Below are 15,624 nucleotides of genomic sequence, written 5' to 3'. Positions count from 1 at the left end.
ATGTATCTAAGGACGTGGCCCCAGGAGTGCTACCACAGGGTATCAAGTTAAAAAGCGTCAGGCACTCTAACAACTGTGGTCTGAACATTCTTGTTTGGTAGCTGTGAAATATCCTCCCCATCTACAGCGATGGATAAGCTGCTGAGCATCAACCACGCAGCAAGAGCACGCACACAAACACTTCCTATGGAGTAATCTGACTTACTCAAGTTCACGGAGAAACTTAAATGACTTTCATAATCTGAAAGCATCTAAGAATCAAAATTGATTTAATTAAACCAGTGGCAATCAGTTGGCTGCCTGTGTGCTCAAACATGGAAACACCGATCCAAGCTAAGCTGACAGACTACATTTAAAATTAATTGACTTTTTGATTTCTATAAAAATTGAAAAAGACTCAATTCTACACCCAATGATACAGCTGTGAATGGCAGCGATAAGAGCTCCTACTTCCAATTACGTATTTTTACACCATTTTATTCAATTTTAAGTCACAGTTTTGTAAAGCAAATGAGCATATAATGTAGACGTAAAAATCAAATAAGCGTGGTTTTGCAGGGTGAAAATCATAACCCTGTAACATGATATCCAAGAATCAAAACTTGGATAAACTAAACAAAAATGACAGAAATGTTCCTATATGTCATTTTGGCTTGTATTTTAGGCTACTCCTGTGGAATTTATAAGCAGATTTGAGACTTGCATATCAACATGACCTTACCTATGTAAATATTTATTCAAACATGTAGGCACTTTGCAGAAGATTCTAGATTAGAAACTGAAGGAAATTACTATAAAAGGAAAACCATCCCAGCAGTTTCTTTTTAAAAACTGCAAAGCCTCAAAGACTTCACCTTACAACTAGGTTATAACATCCATAAAAACTCAAAGCTGTTGTTTGATTTATTCTTGTATTTTATAAAATCTCAAGCCATTAATCCTTAATGGCCTTTACTCAAAAGTATGGTAGATAAATTTTCATCACTAAGTTTGCTTGAGTAGTTCAGTATCAGAGGAACAGGTTTTGAATTAGAATTAGCAGATCTGGATAAATTTAGAAAAAAAACAAAATTGTTAGCTTTCTCTTTTTTCAACACAGCATAAACACCTTCTGCTATTAGGATCAGAAACTAAGAAAAAAGAAAAAATCCAAAGATCACCAAAATAAAAATATTAGCTCATTAGTTCATATTTGGTAGAAAGCAAACATTATCTTCCGTCAACTATCATTTCCAATTAAATGGAATAAATTTCCCCCTAGCAATGCCTGAGAAGATGCTCATCATCATAGCACAGCCTACACCCAGGTGAGTTCAGGTCATCAGTTTGTGAAGGGGTTAAAAATCATGTTAATTGGTATGAACACAAGTGTACAGACACTACATCCTATTCTGACAGTATGATTTACAGCTGCTCTGCCATATCCTCACAAGTTTGGTAAATTTATGGTAGTTTACCCGTTCGCCTTCACTGAGGACTAAGTCATCTCATATTATGCACATGAGCTATTACCATGGTACGCAGCATTTCAGAAGTTCCCCTCCCAACCTAACCTCGCGGCAACTTGTTTGTTGCAGCGGGCCTGAAGACGACAGCAAATTCACCCCAATGAATCAGGGAGGAACTAATCATGCTTTCAAGTACCTGTGTTTCATTTAAAATAAAAGCACAGCAGGCTCATTTCAACACAGCTGGCACAGTGCTCTCTTCTCCAGGCCTTACCTCAGCATTCATGTTTCCATAGTCTCAGACAACGCTAGTAAGGACTCTCACCATTATCTTCTGACCTTTCCTTTTTTTTTTTGTCTTTGTAAGTTAATCAGTAACCAGAAACTTCTGCCAACAGTTTGTACTACTGATTTCAAGGTCCTGTGGCACACAAAGCATTATGTGATTCTGTATGTGGTTAAAAACATTAGCCATTTATACAGCAAATTGCCTCCTTCCACATTTAAGCTCCCCAATCTTTCCCTACACTACGAATAAAAATAAAAAGGTGTATTTCACATACTGCAACACTATATCAGCAACTCTAAAAAACAATTATATCATGCAAAATGCTCTTATCCACACCTACAGATCATAAGGAACAAGCCTTGCCATGTTCCTATTTAAGGAGGCTAAGAGAAATAAAAAGAGCAAGACATTTTTTATGATACAGTTACTGAGCTTTAATTTCCCACCATTGTTATCCACATCAGTTTACAACTACAAACAAGCACAGGCAGCATATAAGGTACTATCTATTACTATAATTATTTTTAAAGTCTTCACCTCATAGGGTTAGGAAAAAACAATGATACGCAACATGGCCATAACCATAAAACTGCAGATGGTAGCTGAGCTACTTTGTTCTTGTCTAATACTGAGATCTCATTAAACTGCGTGCTTAAACCTTAAATATTTGAGAAAAGAACCCTTTAGTAAATGCTAGTTAAAATAGTTAAATCATTCTGATTAAGCATCCATCCATTTGTTTGCTCAGCTTTCAAGCTCATTGTTTGTTTTTTTTATCATTTATGTAGTTTGCCACTTCTCAATCTTCCAGTCTAGGCAGCCCCAAAACTTCTAAATAAAGGAAAAAGGGAAGGGGGGGGGAGAAGCACTCAAGCCACCTTTAAGCCTAATAAAGAAGCTGATGAGAGAACGGACAAATACTTTCTTCTCTTCTTTTTTGATTCTAAGTTAGATCACCTTGAAGACTCCTTTGGCCAAAGTCATTCAGTGAGACAACAGGCAGAAACTTCTCTTCATTCTTTCTAAGTCTACTTCTTTGCCCTCTACCTGTTCTGCATTATTATTATTATTCAATCTTCAAGAAACAAACTAACTTTTTATAAAAGGAAGACTGCACTGCACACCATGTATCGAGTTTTATCTCTGAAATATTATTGCCTTTAACAAGTAATTGCAGCAGCACACCAGATTCTTAGCTGTAACACAGAGCATTAGTAATTATTTTTGCTTATTGCTTTCTCACCAAGCCAGACACAAAATTTAAGTAAATGGCTGCCAACAGGCTAAAACTGTAAGATGGAAGAGGAAATGACATAACAGAAAAGTAGAATTTATGCAAAATGTTGGCAAGATTGAAGCAAAACCCAGAAATCTTCATAAATTAGCACTACACAGTAATTCATATTACTTGAATCATGCTTCTCTATCCTTCCACTTCAACATGATATGGCAGGAAGTAATTAATGGAGACACACTCCCTTGTATAAAGCTGGAAAGAATTAATCTAGCATCTCATTTGTGGTATTGTCTGTTTGGAAAAACAATTTTTCCCCATATAGAACAGTTTGTTTCACATGTAACTCGAGATCAGCAGTTCTTTGTTCTCTAAATACACATAAAGAAATTTAATGGGAGCCCATATGGAAATTTTATCTTCACAAAAACTTTGCTACATATGTCGGTAACGTGTTTCCCAGAGTCATTTATCTTTCTAAAAAAAAAAAAAAAATAAAATAAGACATCCAGAAAACCAATTCAGAGACCTGAAATTTAGCACTATACACTACAGATTAAATAAGAGCATTAATTTTTGCTATTTCTTTTCTCTCCCCTCTTTTCTACTCAAAACTACAAAAGCTGCTTAGATTAAAACCTATTTTTCGTAATTTATTTTTTGCTGTATGCACAGCACACAGTTCATGCTCTTCTGATCAGTTTTACATAAAGTCTAAAGCTAGAAACTAGTTATGTCCTGAATGATTAGGCACCTATTTTTGTAGGAGTAAAGGCCACTAAGAACATCTGGGGATTTCATTAGAAAGATAAATAAGAGATACTAGATACTTTTAAAATATTAACTTTAGTAAGGTTTGGAGAGAGATCTGCTGAACCTTTCAAAATGACAGGCCTCATATAAAAGCCTCATACTTTGTCACTGAATCAATTAGAGCAAGTTCTGAGGAATCACAATACAAAAGACAAATGAGCTTTCCACAGATCCAGTATTATCATTAATATATCTTATGGATGTAATTCCAAGATCCACAACAAAACAAACAAGCAAAATATATACATAGGGCACATTCTTGTCACTTAGCTATTCTCTGTGTTAGCTATAGATTATTTAATATACTAAATTTGCAATCAAGTGTAGGGCAAAATACATAACGTGATACAAAATTAAAGAAAGAAATAAGATACCCCTTTCACAATGCCACAGTTTAAGCATGTATATCATACTTGTATCTGTAACAATCTCATAATACTGTTCAAAAACACGACACACATATTCCTGCAAACTTGTTTTGGCTGATCAGTTCAGACAAGGAAAAATGTCAGTTTAAACAAGGGGGAAGAAGGCAAAAGACAGAGCACAAGCACATTCCATCCAAAGCCTCAGAAAACAAAAGAGCCAGATGTATCAAATACACTGATCAGAGCTAATATTCCTTCAGGAGATGTGTACCAGTTTGCGATACATACACATTTCTACCTGTATTCCTCAAAGGCCAAGGAATAGTGAACCGGCACAAGTATGCCAGTAAGAATTGGCACAACTGTGCCCCAGTTGAAATCAGACATAAAAAGGAAAACAGATTCACGACCAGAATTTTTTATGAAGCCGACAATTTTCAATAGCCGAAGTGTTTGCATTATTTTATAGGGGGCAAAACGCTAGACACTGTGAGACCACAGTAGGATAGACAACTGACTCTCTTTACAACCGTGCAGGCAGCAGAAGAGCAGCTTTTTGATTATGTGCCTAAGGCCTGGATTTTTCAGGCAGCACTTACAGGTTTAGAGGGGCAGCAGCTGTCATCCTTGTGCTCCATTAGTGTCTGGTCACTGCCAATGCTTTTCTAGGAGGGACTTTGACCACTTGGTCTGTGAAAGCAGCTGGAGGAACACCCAAGCTCTCTTGCTGCCTTACCCCTCCTCGGCAGGAGCACTTACATGAAAAACTTCAACATTTCTCTCCAGCTTCCATCATTCCAGCAAAACCCGTAAGGTAATCTCATACCCAACATAATGGTTGCTAGAGCTAATTTGTCACACAAGGACAAGTTCTTTGTCCTTTTCCACAGTTGCACAGTTATGAAACATGTGCTTTGTGCTATACAAAAAGCTACGTGGCAGCACCACAATACTAAATGAAGAGGAAGCTATAGTTTCCATATTTGTCATCTGTAATAAAGGAAGTATCCCATCAAGCTGTAATACTAATTACATAGCACAACCTAAAGGAAATCACCCTCCCTAAAAAAGTTAAGAGGTTAAACACCAGAAAGTTTCAAAATGACAGTTTTCCTGGCTTTTTACTAGGGAGGGGAGAAGTATGACAGCACAGTTGTAATGACTTAAAAACTACGTGCAATTCACAAACACAATACTCATTCTCAGTGACTCGCTGGTCTTCACAGGAGAGTGAATTACTGCGAAGACACGTTTTACGCATACCAGCTTTAAGGCTGCACACAGCCTGCCTTTAAGAGGACTCCTCTCTAACCACTGCCGATGAGTACAGCTCCTGACAGGAGGGGGAGACCAGCCCTGTGCCAAAATCAGATCACACCACACTTTGCTGTAACAAAAGATGACTCCAGGGAGTTTGTGCTCATCATCGTTATTCCACACACGTAAGAGCCACCTCCAACGGCTTTTACTTGAATTAAACCTTTACTATTGTAAAGGGCAGAGGGGGTATAAACACATTTATACCGTGCCGATCATGGAAGGGGTAATGAGAGATAAAGGGAATGGAGTATTGCTCCCTCTCCCTATTTAGAGACTTCCCCCACCCCCCAAAAAAACCCCAAGGAACAACACCCCAAACAATGTCTCAAGATAATCGCACAAACCCGGTGAGTGAAAACACGTCCATTCCTTGCCCTGTAACCGTCCTCCCCCACCCCCACCCCTTTTTTTTTTGTTTGCTTGTTTTTCCAGCTGAGCACTTGCCTCTCCTCCGTGCCCATCAAATATCCCGAAGATGGAGGGGTGAGTCTTGTTCACCAGGTCAGTGATTACTTCGAACCTGTCCTCCATGTGATCCCTCCGGCCTTGGATGGAGTAGACAGCCACGTTGTGGCTCTTGAACTCCCAGGTCTTGGAGAACTCTGCATCCAGCACGTCTAGCCCCCCGAGCCTGTCATTCTGCATGATCTCGGCCACCTTGCCCTTCACCATCTTCACCGCATCCCTGCTGGACTTAACAATGGTTTTCACCTCATCCGTGTGGAAGAAATAACTCCACAGGGCCAGGCTGATGCACAGCAAGAACAGGGTCTCCGGTCTAAGCAAGAAGTAACGCATGATCCGACCCAGCAGAGACAGCAAAGTCATTGTATCCTCTATCATTTATTATCGAGACCGTGTATCCCCACACCATGCAACGCGCACCCGGGGGCCGGGATGGCTCTGAGCCGAGGCAGCGAGTCAGTGCATGCTCCGCTGGGGCGCAGCCGGCGGGCGGGCAGCGCCGAGTCCCGCGCCCCGCCGCTCCCTCCTCCCGGCGGCGGCCTCGGGGGGCCGCTCCGCGCACCGCCGCTGCCGGGCGGCGGCCACCAGCGCGTCGCGGCCCCGCGGCGCCCCGTCCCTCCCGCGGGGGAGCCGCGCCGCCAGGAGCGGCGAGGAGCGGGCCCGGCCCGGCCCGGCCCGGCTCGGCGAGGAAGGCTCCGCCGGTGCCGCACGCCCCGCGGCCGCGGCCCCCCTCAGAGCCCGAGCCCGTTGCGGGCGTCCCTAGGCCGCTGCTCCGCCTCAGGGCCCCGCGGGAGGCCGCCGCGCTCCGCAGCTCTCGCAGCTCGCCCCGCCGCGCCGGGGAGCCAGCGGCCGGCCGCAGCGAGGAGGTGCCTAGCAGGGCCGCCCGCGGGTACCTGTCTCCCGTGTCCCCCACGCCTTGCGCCGTCCCTCCCCCGGGGCGGAGCGCCGCCGCCACCGCCTCCTCCTCGCCCGGCCCCCGCCGCCCGACTACAAGCCCCGGCGGCCTTCGCGGGGGGGCGCCGGCACGGGTTGGCGGGAGCGGCGCGAAGGCTTCTGGGACTCGTAGTCCGGCGGGGACCACGGAGCTGGGCTCGGGGGGGGGGGGGGGCGGACGGCGATGCGGGGCCGGGCTGGGGGGGAAGGTAGGTGTAAACTGGTGCAGAAATAGCAGCGCAGCCGTATCTGTTACAGCCAGTCCGGACTCTCATCAGGGAGTACCGGGGTAGCACTCAACTGCAGCTGACCGAATTTCAAAAGCCGGGGTGACCCTAGCAGCCACGCCTGCTTCTGCTAAAAACCCTGGGAAACCAAGAAACAAAATAGCGCTGTGATTTTTCTAGAGGATAATCTTACAAGACTATCAAGTAGTCTCCAGTTTCATTCATGGGCTCGCGGGTGAAGGGGAACCAAAGTAGGAATTTCTCAATTATTAAACTGATGGTAGAGTTTGCCTAGACAGCATTTTAACGGAAAAAAACCCAATACTCAGAAACGTGTTCTCTTTCTCTGACCCATTTCTGCAAGTCGTCGTTTTTCCGCTAACTGATAAGCAATGAAAATTACAAGCTCTGACACTGTGAGCAGAAGTTTGCTGGAATACAAACAATTCAGTGTAGTGCCTGAGCTGCAAATGAGCTGGAGTGATTTTCAGCCAGCTGGCAGACCGGGGGTCTGAAAACTTGACAAAATTCATCAACCAACCTCAGAGAGTATGCCAGCTGATACAGTAGTCAAACACGTAAGAGCGGTGTTGAAAATGAATTAGCAAACCACAAAAACAGTCTGAAATTTTGAGTGAAAAATACAACAAACTGCCTTTCAGCCAAAGCTGAGTGTTCAGGTACATGCCTTCCAAGTCTTCCAGCAGCTCCCACTTCCTTAGGACTTTTGTTAACATAGAAGTCACACATAAACATACATAAACTATTGTTTTGCTAGTTTTTTCAAAGATCAGCTTAAGTAAATTACATAAACCCAGACCTGGTTAACCCAAAGTTAATGATTTAAGCCTTTTTGTGTCCGATTCTTGCATCCAACTCTGAGAAGCAGGAAAGTTAATGACAGATGTTGTATATAACAATGATATGGCTTTAAATCTTAGAGGTATGTACCACTTTATTAGTATTTCAAAGGACTATTCGAAGTTGTACATCTCAGGCCTGAAGCAACTCTTACCTTTATCTTCCCATCTGTCACTGTCCACTTGAGTTGAGCCGCAGGCTTTTTACCTGAAAGACCAAAATATGTGCCCGGTATGAGTTCGGTAATATGGTGACAACACAGACTTGAGAGCATCTATAGCTTATGATGCTGACTGAATAGCTAACATAACGAGTACTTCCAGGAAACATAAGACTAAATGTGACAAACAGAGGCTGAAATAAGTTGCACCAATGAATTAATATTTTTGCTACTGCAAACTTTGTAGCTACATCTAGCCTGCAGCTTTTCGGTCAGACTAAGTCCCCATTTTGTGAATAGAGCTTTTCTAGCAAAACTTCTCAGTTTAAACAAAGTCTCAGTTTTGTTCTACCTAAACTGTGTCTTAGCGCGCCTGGGACACTTGCATTACAACACAGATCCCTCAGCACAGTCAATTTGTCTTTGTATGTGTGCCCTTAGAGAGCTAATTTCTTCTCCCTGGCTTTTTGCTGTATCTGCTGCAGCAACTCCCCTTCGAGTTGTTCATTGTACTGGCTGGAAGCCATATGTGGCCGCTAAGCAAAATTGGCTCTGTAATGATTGTGTTTGTTTTTAATAATAACTGTATTATGGCTACTTTTAATTCTATTTAATTTTATGTTTAATGAAAGATAAAAAAAATGTAAAAATGTGGAGAATACTGCTCACTACCACCAACTAATTCATTATTTATTCAATCATCATTTTAATGAAATATAAATGTGTATGTACTGTCAGGGAACAGTGACTTGTATGAAAGTTGTGTTTCACTGATGGCAATTTGAATTCAGACTATGGAGCTGCGAAGTGAAATAAAGTGGTTTCAAGCCAGAGAGTGCACAAATCACTCTTCAGCCACCAGCGTGCATCTCCTCACTGTTATTTCAGTTGCTGAGGACTAGTATCCATACACTGTCCAACAACTTTCTCCAAAGAAGTACAGGATCCTCTCTGTGCTAAATGCTTCCAGAAGCAGAAGAGGCTCCATACTACCTTGGAGCAGTCCATTAGCAAAATGATTATTGTTGCCTATCGTCCATTGCATTATACATATTTTATACTGCAAGAGAGTTTGAGTTGGTTCCAAAAGCATCTCGGCTGTGAAAATATGATCTGAAACGCTCTGCAGCTGCGGAGTGTCTAAAGCTTTCCTTTCTGAATGGGAGGCAGATGAAACAATAGGGTACAGGCAAAGTCTTGTTCTGCGAAACAGATGCAATGGGGTAGCAATTGTCATCATGATAGGGCCATCTCAAAGTAATCCATGTAAATACTCAGCCCTATAAAAGGAACGGTCCACTAATTAAATGCTAATAATCCAGGTATTAAGTCCAAGTTCTACACAAAGGTACCATTAAGTGCAAAATTCAAAGCAACATTGAGACAGCCCAGTGGTCTGATCCAGAATGAGCCAAGAAACCACTTACGGGTTTCATTATGCACTCCATGGCTGAATCCTGCACTGCTTACTCTAGCAAATCTCCCCAGCAGAGAAACAGAACTTCAGGATCCAAACACATTCTTTTAAACACTGGAAATCAATAATAAAAATTTCATAAATATTTGGGATATCAGTTGTTATTGAAGGATTTCATTTTGGTTTTGTTGGGGGGGAAACTGACTTCTGTTCATTTGTGAAAGGAATGAAAAGCCATCACTGAGTCAGTTTCACAAATAAACTTAATTATACACTATGTAATGACTTGAACATGTGGAAAAAACATTTCTTGCTCAACAGCTCCTCCTATTGCTTACATGTAGCATGAGGATATCAAGGCAGAATTTGTTTTCATGCATTGGCTACAGAAGCAAATAATCTGCTAATATAAACATGTATTCATTGTCTATTTAGTGTTATAATACACAGGAATTTGGTATATGTTGCCTGATATGGAGTAAAATGGGAAATTATTTTGGGTCCAAGAGAAAAAAAGCAACACACAACTTTCATTCACAGGCAATTTTCATGGTACCCAGAATTAAAATACAGAATAAGATATTGGCAAAAGCACTCACTTTTTGCTAGTCTGAACAATACCAACACTGTTAGCATTATAATTTCTTGCTTATAATACAAACCCAATGTTTTTGATTTTAAGAAGCCTCATTTTGTAAAGATACTTAGAAGGATAACTTAAATAATAACAACAATAAAAAATTACTTCATTCACTCCAGTTGCAAACTGAATTTACTATTATTTTACGCTGGGATGAACAGTGAAGATACTGAATGGGTCACTAGCTTTACTGGACAATTTTACTAACATGAAGCATTTAGTTTAATGGAAATTTCCTTGCAAAAATACTAACAAAATCCGTAAAATTTCTATTCTATAATATTCTCTGGGATGCTAAAATGTGGAGTATGCTTCTGTTATTATTTGCTGCATTCTGCTGCCTATTTGGAAAGTCTCCTCAGGATTTTCAGATTCAAACAGTGTTGTTAGCATAAATCAGAAGTGTACACTAATGTAGATTACTGCAGGTTAGTCCTTTCACTGCAGGTCAGAACACTGAAATTTATATCAAAATATTCCCAGAAGCCTACAGAGCCATCTCCCTTTTCTTCTGTTAATATCTAAAATCACAATAGAAAAAATAGTACCAATGATAACTATAAAACTGTCTTTTTGCATGTCAGGAATAAAATTGCAATGGAGTAAAATCTCTCATGCTTTTCTTTTCACATGTTTTAAAGAAACAAATTCTAGAATATTCAGGATGTTCTTTGGCCATGACAGACACAGTTCTCCAGAGGAATAGCAGTATAGCAATATTATAAACTGCTTTCTACAATAGTTTTGATAACAGGTAAATAAAGTTTTAGTTTTTCTGCCAATTAATTATTTTTATCCTTTCTTTTGATCTCAGTTGATATAAACAACACTTTCTAATATTGTTTCCAGAATTGCAGCAAATGCCAAGCATTGCAGATAATTCTGCTTTCTCCCTGGTAAAGCCATGAGAAATGATCTTATAGTAATTTTGCTCATCTTGCATGTCTGTTGAAGAGGAACATTTGCAGATGTGGAATGAAAATAGCAATTTTCCTCACAAGTTGTTCTTTTCTATTTTCCATGATTCTCAATTCCCATTCCTCATTATAGTACTTCGTGTGTAAAGTCTGATTTTCGTTTATTTCCTGGCAACATAAAGTGACCTTAGTGTCAGTGAGAATGAGAGTCACAGGATGCAGGGAGATTTCTGGAAGATGGAGAGTCATGTTTTAGCAACATCTTTTATTCAAACATAAGATTCTGCTATGGAATAGTGTGCACCAAACCACAACAGTGAAGCGGTGTATCGCTGTGCAGCTGAAGCACATCCCGGATACACTGGGAAGGTTAAATGTATGCAGGTACCTGCATACAGACAGATAACATGAGGATGGAAATTCCAGACCTGGATTACTAATGTTAGGGTATATAATTTCTGATTATAAGTATGTAATTTGTTATAAGTTATACCTGAAGCTAACATTATTTCAAGAAAACAAAAATCAATGTAATTTCCCAAGTAATCTAAGGGGTGTTGTTTATTAGTGTTTACGTGTTCTTATTTACTTTTAATATCAGAGTCAAACTATCCTGTGATACACACAATCAAGAAAAGATGCCAATACTTGTTCTTATGGAAAAATTTAACCAGGGATGTATTTCAGAAGGAAATTCTGGAGTCTATCAACTTACAGAACCTTGAATTAATACAATTTTATAATTGCAAGAAAAAATTGGCTATTGTAGGTGAAAAGTAAAACATTTTTCTAACAGTGCGCTCACATGCTGATGTAAAGACAATCTGCAACTGGCATGAGGAAGTGGGATGAAAAGAAGCTGATAGGAATATGATGTGATTCTGGTCTCGGTAGTTATAGTTACCAGGTGATCCAAATATATAAAAGGTTCACAAAGAAACTTTTTCATTGTCACTGACAGTGACAATGAAATGCGAACGAAAAGCTGAAACTCTGTTCCCGCTGAAGTCAATGGGAGTCTTTGCTTTGGACCTTGGTGGGAGCACGATCCTAAAATTTTGATCGAGCCCACCTCTCAAGGGCATGACATACTCTTGGAAATTCTCGCTGATTTATTCTGAGGTTTCCCTGGTTAGGCCCTCCGTATCATAATTATTCAAAACACATTTTTCCCTGTCAGTTTCCAGAGACAAACTCACTGAGAATTGGAGCATGACTGAAATACCGCCAAAAAAGCCTGGCAGATAAAGCCAAAGATGATCCTGACTGCCAAAGCTGCTATCTAAAGTATTCTTTCATTTAAATAGCAGCATAACTTTGCATCAGTACTGAGTGAAGATATATTTGGAAATGTTTGTAAAGTATTTGCTGGTGAATTAATGCATCACAAACTTAGCACTTTTATGAGGAACTCCAAAATATGCAAGGAAAATATAAATAGAAGCTAAGCAATTTAGAATAACTTTGAATTAGCTATAAACTGGCAGCATTCTTATTAAATCTGTCTCAGATTTGAACACAAATTGATAAAAATCAACAACAAAGCAATCTTAATTTTCTTCATTAATTTTTACTTGGTTTAGCAGATATTTTGTGTCTCTTGTAGACTATTTAATTTGCATTAAGCAAGAGACTACAAATTTGATTTATACATTTTATTCCTTCCATTTTTACCTCTTTCAGATACATTTGTATGCAAAACATTATGGGCTGCATTCTGGACTAGATCCTCAGGACAGCCAAGCTAGGCTTGTACCAAAACTGAGATGAGAAGGGAACTGAGGTTACAGGTGCCTTTTTTTGTGACTTACTCGAACACTAACATTAACTGTGGACTCAGCTGACTGCACAATTCAAAATAGATCCCAAGTTGCACCCAGTTCCATGACTCTTCAAGAGGTTAGTTTCAGCCACGGTTAATTTCAAAGGTGCAGCAGTGATCCAACCCTGACACCTTCCCTTGACCATACTCTTAATATACCCTAAAAAGTAAAGCCATCTAAAAGGCATGATAGAGATAACTCACCTCTGGGCTACTTAAGATTTCCTTGAGCAAGCCAGGTAAATTGGTTTTCTGACTGCTTTATGGTCCCTGAATGGCACAAAGCAGGCAGCCTGTGTTCCTTTTGTCTCTGGGAATATGTGATTGATTCTCACACACTGCTTCATTTTCATATGCAGCTGCAGGGACAGGCTCCTTTTACTCAGTTCAAAAGGCTCGCTTATTTTCCCAGATTTTGGTGATGAAGATAGAGAAATATTCAAACAAGGATGGTGGAAGAATTTTTTTATTGGGGTATGGAGAATTTATTAAGACTTTCTCCATTTTTTAAATTAGTAGTGTTTGTATTCATGCCCAGTGCTTGAAATTTGATTGAAATGGGACTGTCAATAAATACAGCTGAAGCATTCACACCTCTAGGGCTGAAATGGGATATGTATTTTATAAGCGGCAGACTTTCTCTAAAGAGCCGGTACAGAAAACTGAAGGAGCATAGCTGATGTCCACTGGATACAGCCATAATCTTCCTCCAAGAGAAATACAAAAACACAGAAAGAAATACAAAAGTGATTTTAAAAAATCAGAAGTTAACTGTTAACGACACTCGCGGAAGACGACTTTAAAAACATTCTGTGTTAGGTAATAGGGAGAAGCTGCTTAGAGATATTTAGATGTATACGCTCCATTGAATCATACAAGAAAGTTTGGGTTCATAAGAACTGGATGCAGTAAGGAAAGTGATAATTCCCATACACAACTACTATTCAAGGATGTTTTAAGTGATATCTATTCTTCTCATGTGTCTGCAGTGACAAACATATTTCTTTTTGTTTGTTCTCCATCTTCTCATGGGCAATATGTCTAGTGAGATCCAAACGGCATGGCTTGTACTAAAATAGCTGCATGGGTTGGTACTTTCAGCTGTCAGAACTGTCTCTCCTTCCTTCCCACTTTGTGAAATATACATACCACAGCACCATCTGCTTCATCATGATGCAGATTTGCCGCACAGGAGCTGTATTTTAATGGGAAAAATCATCTGACTACAAGAGAATTTTATGACTTCGTTTTAATTTTCTATCTACCTTTTTTTTTCTCCAACTCCCACATCAGTCCTAGGTCTCCTGAGGCACCAGACTGTGAAGCTGACACCAGATGGGGGAATGAGTTTCAAACAGCTGCGGGCTTCCCTACTGCTGCTTCCAGCTATCAAGGATTCATTTCTGCACGTGCATACAGAAAAAGCTGGTGATAGCAAGACAATACTAAATTCAGGTTTTTTCCCTGCAAGCTTCACTGCTTTCAGCATTCTCACAGCTCACAAAATTTGCCACAATCACAGTATCTGTTTAGAGAGGGCAGAATGACTGGCAGCTGTCTTCAGCTGATGAAAAAGAAGCGAACAAAGGATGAGAGAGTGCATAGAATGGAATGTATTTACACGGATCCCTCTGCAGGAGGCTGTTTATCAGATGTTACGAACTGATTTATTTATAGCTAATGACTTCTCCAAAAACATTGTTCTCTGCTGACCTTTACACTTAAATTGAAAGTCAGGAGACCTACTCTGCCAAGTAAATGAAATAATTTTAAACTAAAATACAGGGGGAAAAAGCTTCTTGCTGTGTTGTGGATCCATTGTTAACTATTGTATCTCCTGCTTTTTTACCTTATTATCATTGCTGGTCACTACGGATAGCTAGTATTCTCCAGAATAACCAGTAAACCTGGTATGTGAAAAGAAAACAGCCACAACTTGATTTAATATGGGAGTTGAGGACACTTAGCCAGTAATCCGATCAGTTGCTTATATTGTCAGCTCCTTATACAGGGGTTCTGCCTGTCAGTGGCCTGTGCAATGCCCAATCTATTAGTAACGCTCCACAAATATGGAACAGGGATTTGCACTTTTGACAGCTGACATAATTAGTCATTGCTTCCTACAAAAATACAGAAAGCAATAACCAGGCTGTTTCAACCCGCCGGATCCTGCCTCTTCTGACTGGCAGACCCACTCACACTAACACATTAGAGCTCGGCTTACAGAACTGAGACCTTTGCACCTAGAGAGGATTGTGCCCTTTCTTTGATCACCATCTCTGCTCTCCCAAGTAGCTTCCAACAGCAAAGCGTAACGAGGTTCAGCAGTACGGAAAATGCCGGCACGCTGGAGCCATCTGTGCCCCAAAGAGACAGCTAATTCACCTCATGCTGCCATCAAGCCCCGTGCTGTGGGACTGAAGATGCGTGTTTTACAATTGGCTCATCACAGTCAGCAATGCCTGTCGTCACTTTCAAACCGGGATGCTTCGGGAGTCAAAGTGTGTCCTGTCACCTTTTCCTCTCGCAATGCTAATTAGACTCTGCACTCTGCAAGTGCACAATGGAGACACAAAAGACGTTGATGAATCTTGTTTGTTGCTGCCCATAGGAGTTACGAAGGAGACCTTTGCAGTAAATGGAAAGTGATGCTGTTTGCTGGAGAGATGATACAGTATTTCACATGCTTGCTATGTCCTGAGCTCTTGCT

General features: G+C 40.6%; 1 protein-coding gene across 2 annotated transcripts in view; it reads right to left on the bottom strand.

Annotated features, from left to right (window-relative positions):
• The window catches only part of PPM1L (protein phosphatase, Mg2+/Mn2+ dependent 1L), a 113,004-nt gene extending 106,544 nt beyond the window's left edge, over positions 1–6,460 (bottom strand). Inside the window, exon 1 of one of the 2 annotated variants that reach the window (XM_076341428.1) lies at positions 5,917–6,460. In XM_076341428.1, coding sequence (XP_076197543.1) covers positions 5,917–6,315 — 399 coding nt within the window. In that variant the 5' untranslated portion in view covers positions 6,316–6,460. Of the gene's footprint in view, positions 1–4,751; positions 5,768–5,916 lie in introns of those variants that run through there. The other variant, XM_076341429.1, reaches the window with a different exon arrangement.
• Positions 6,461–15,624: the final 9,164 nt, after the last annotated feature.

Source organism: Aptenodytes patagonicus, chromosome 6 (assembly GCF_965638725.1).
Source record: "Aptenodytes patagonicus chromosome 6, bAptPat1.pri.cur, whole genome shotgun sequence".
NCBI classification, from domain to species: Eukaryota; Metazoa; Chordata; class Aves; order Sphenisciformes; family Spheniscidae; genus Aptenodytes; species Aptenodytes patagonicus.
Note: the sequence above shows the minus strand (reverse complement) of the source record. Positions and strands in the feature narration are given on the sequence as shown.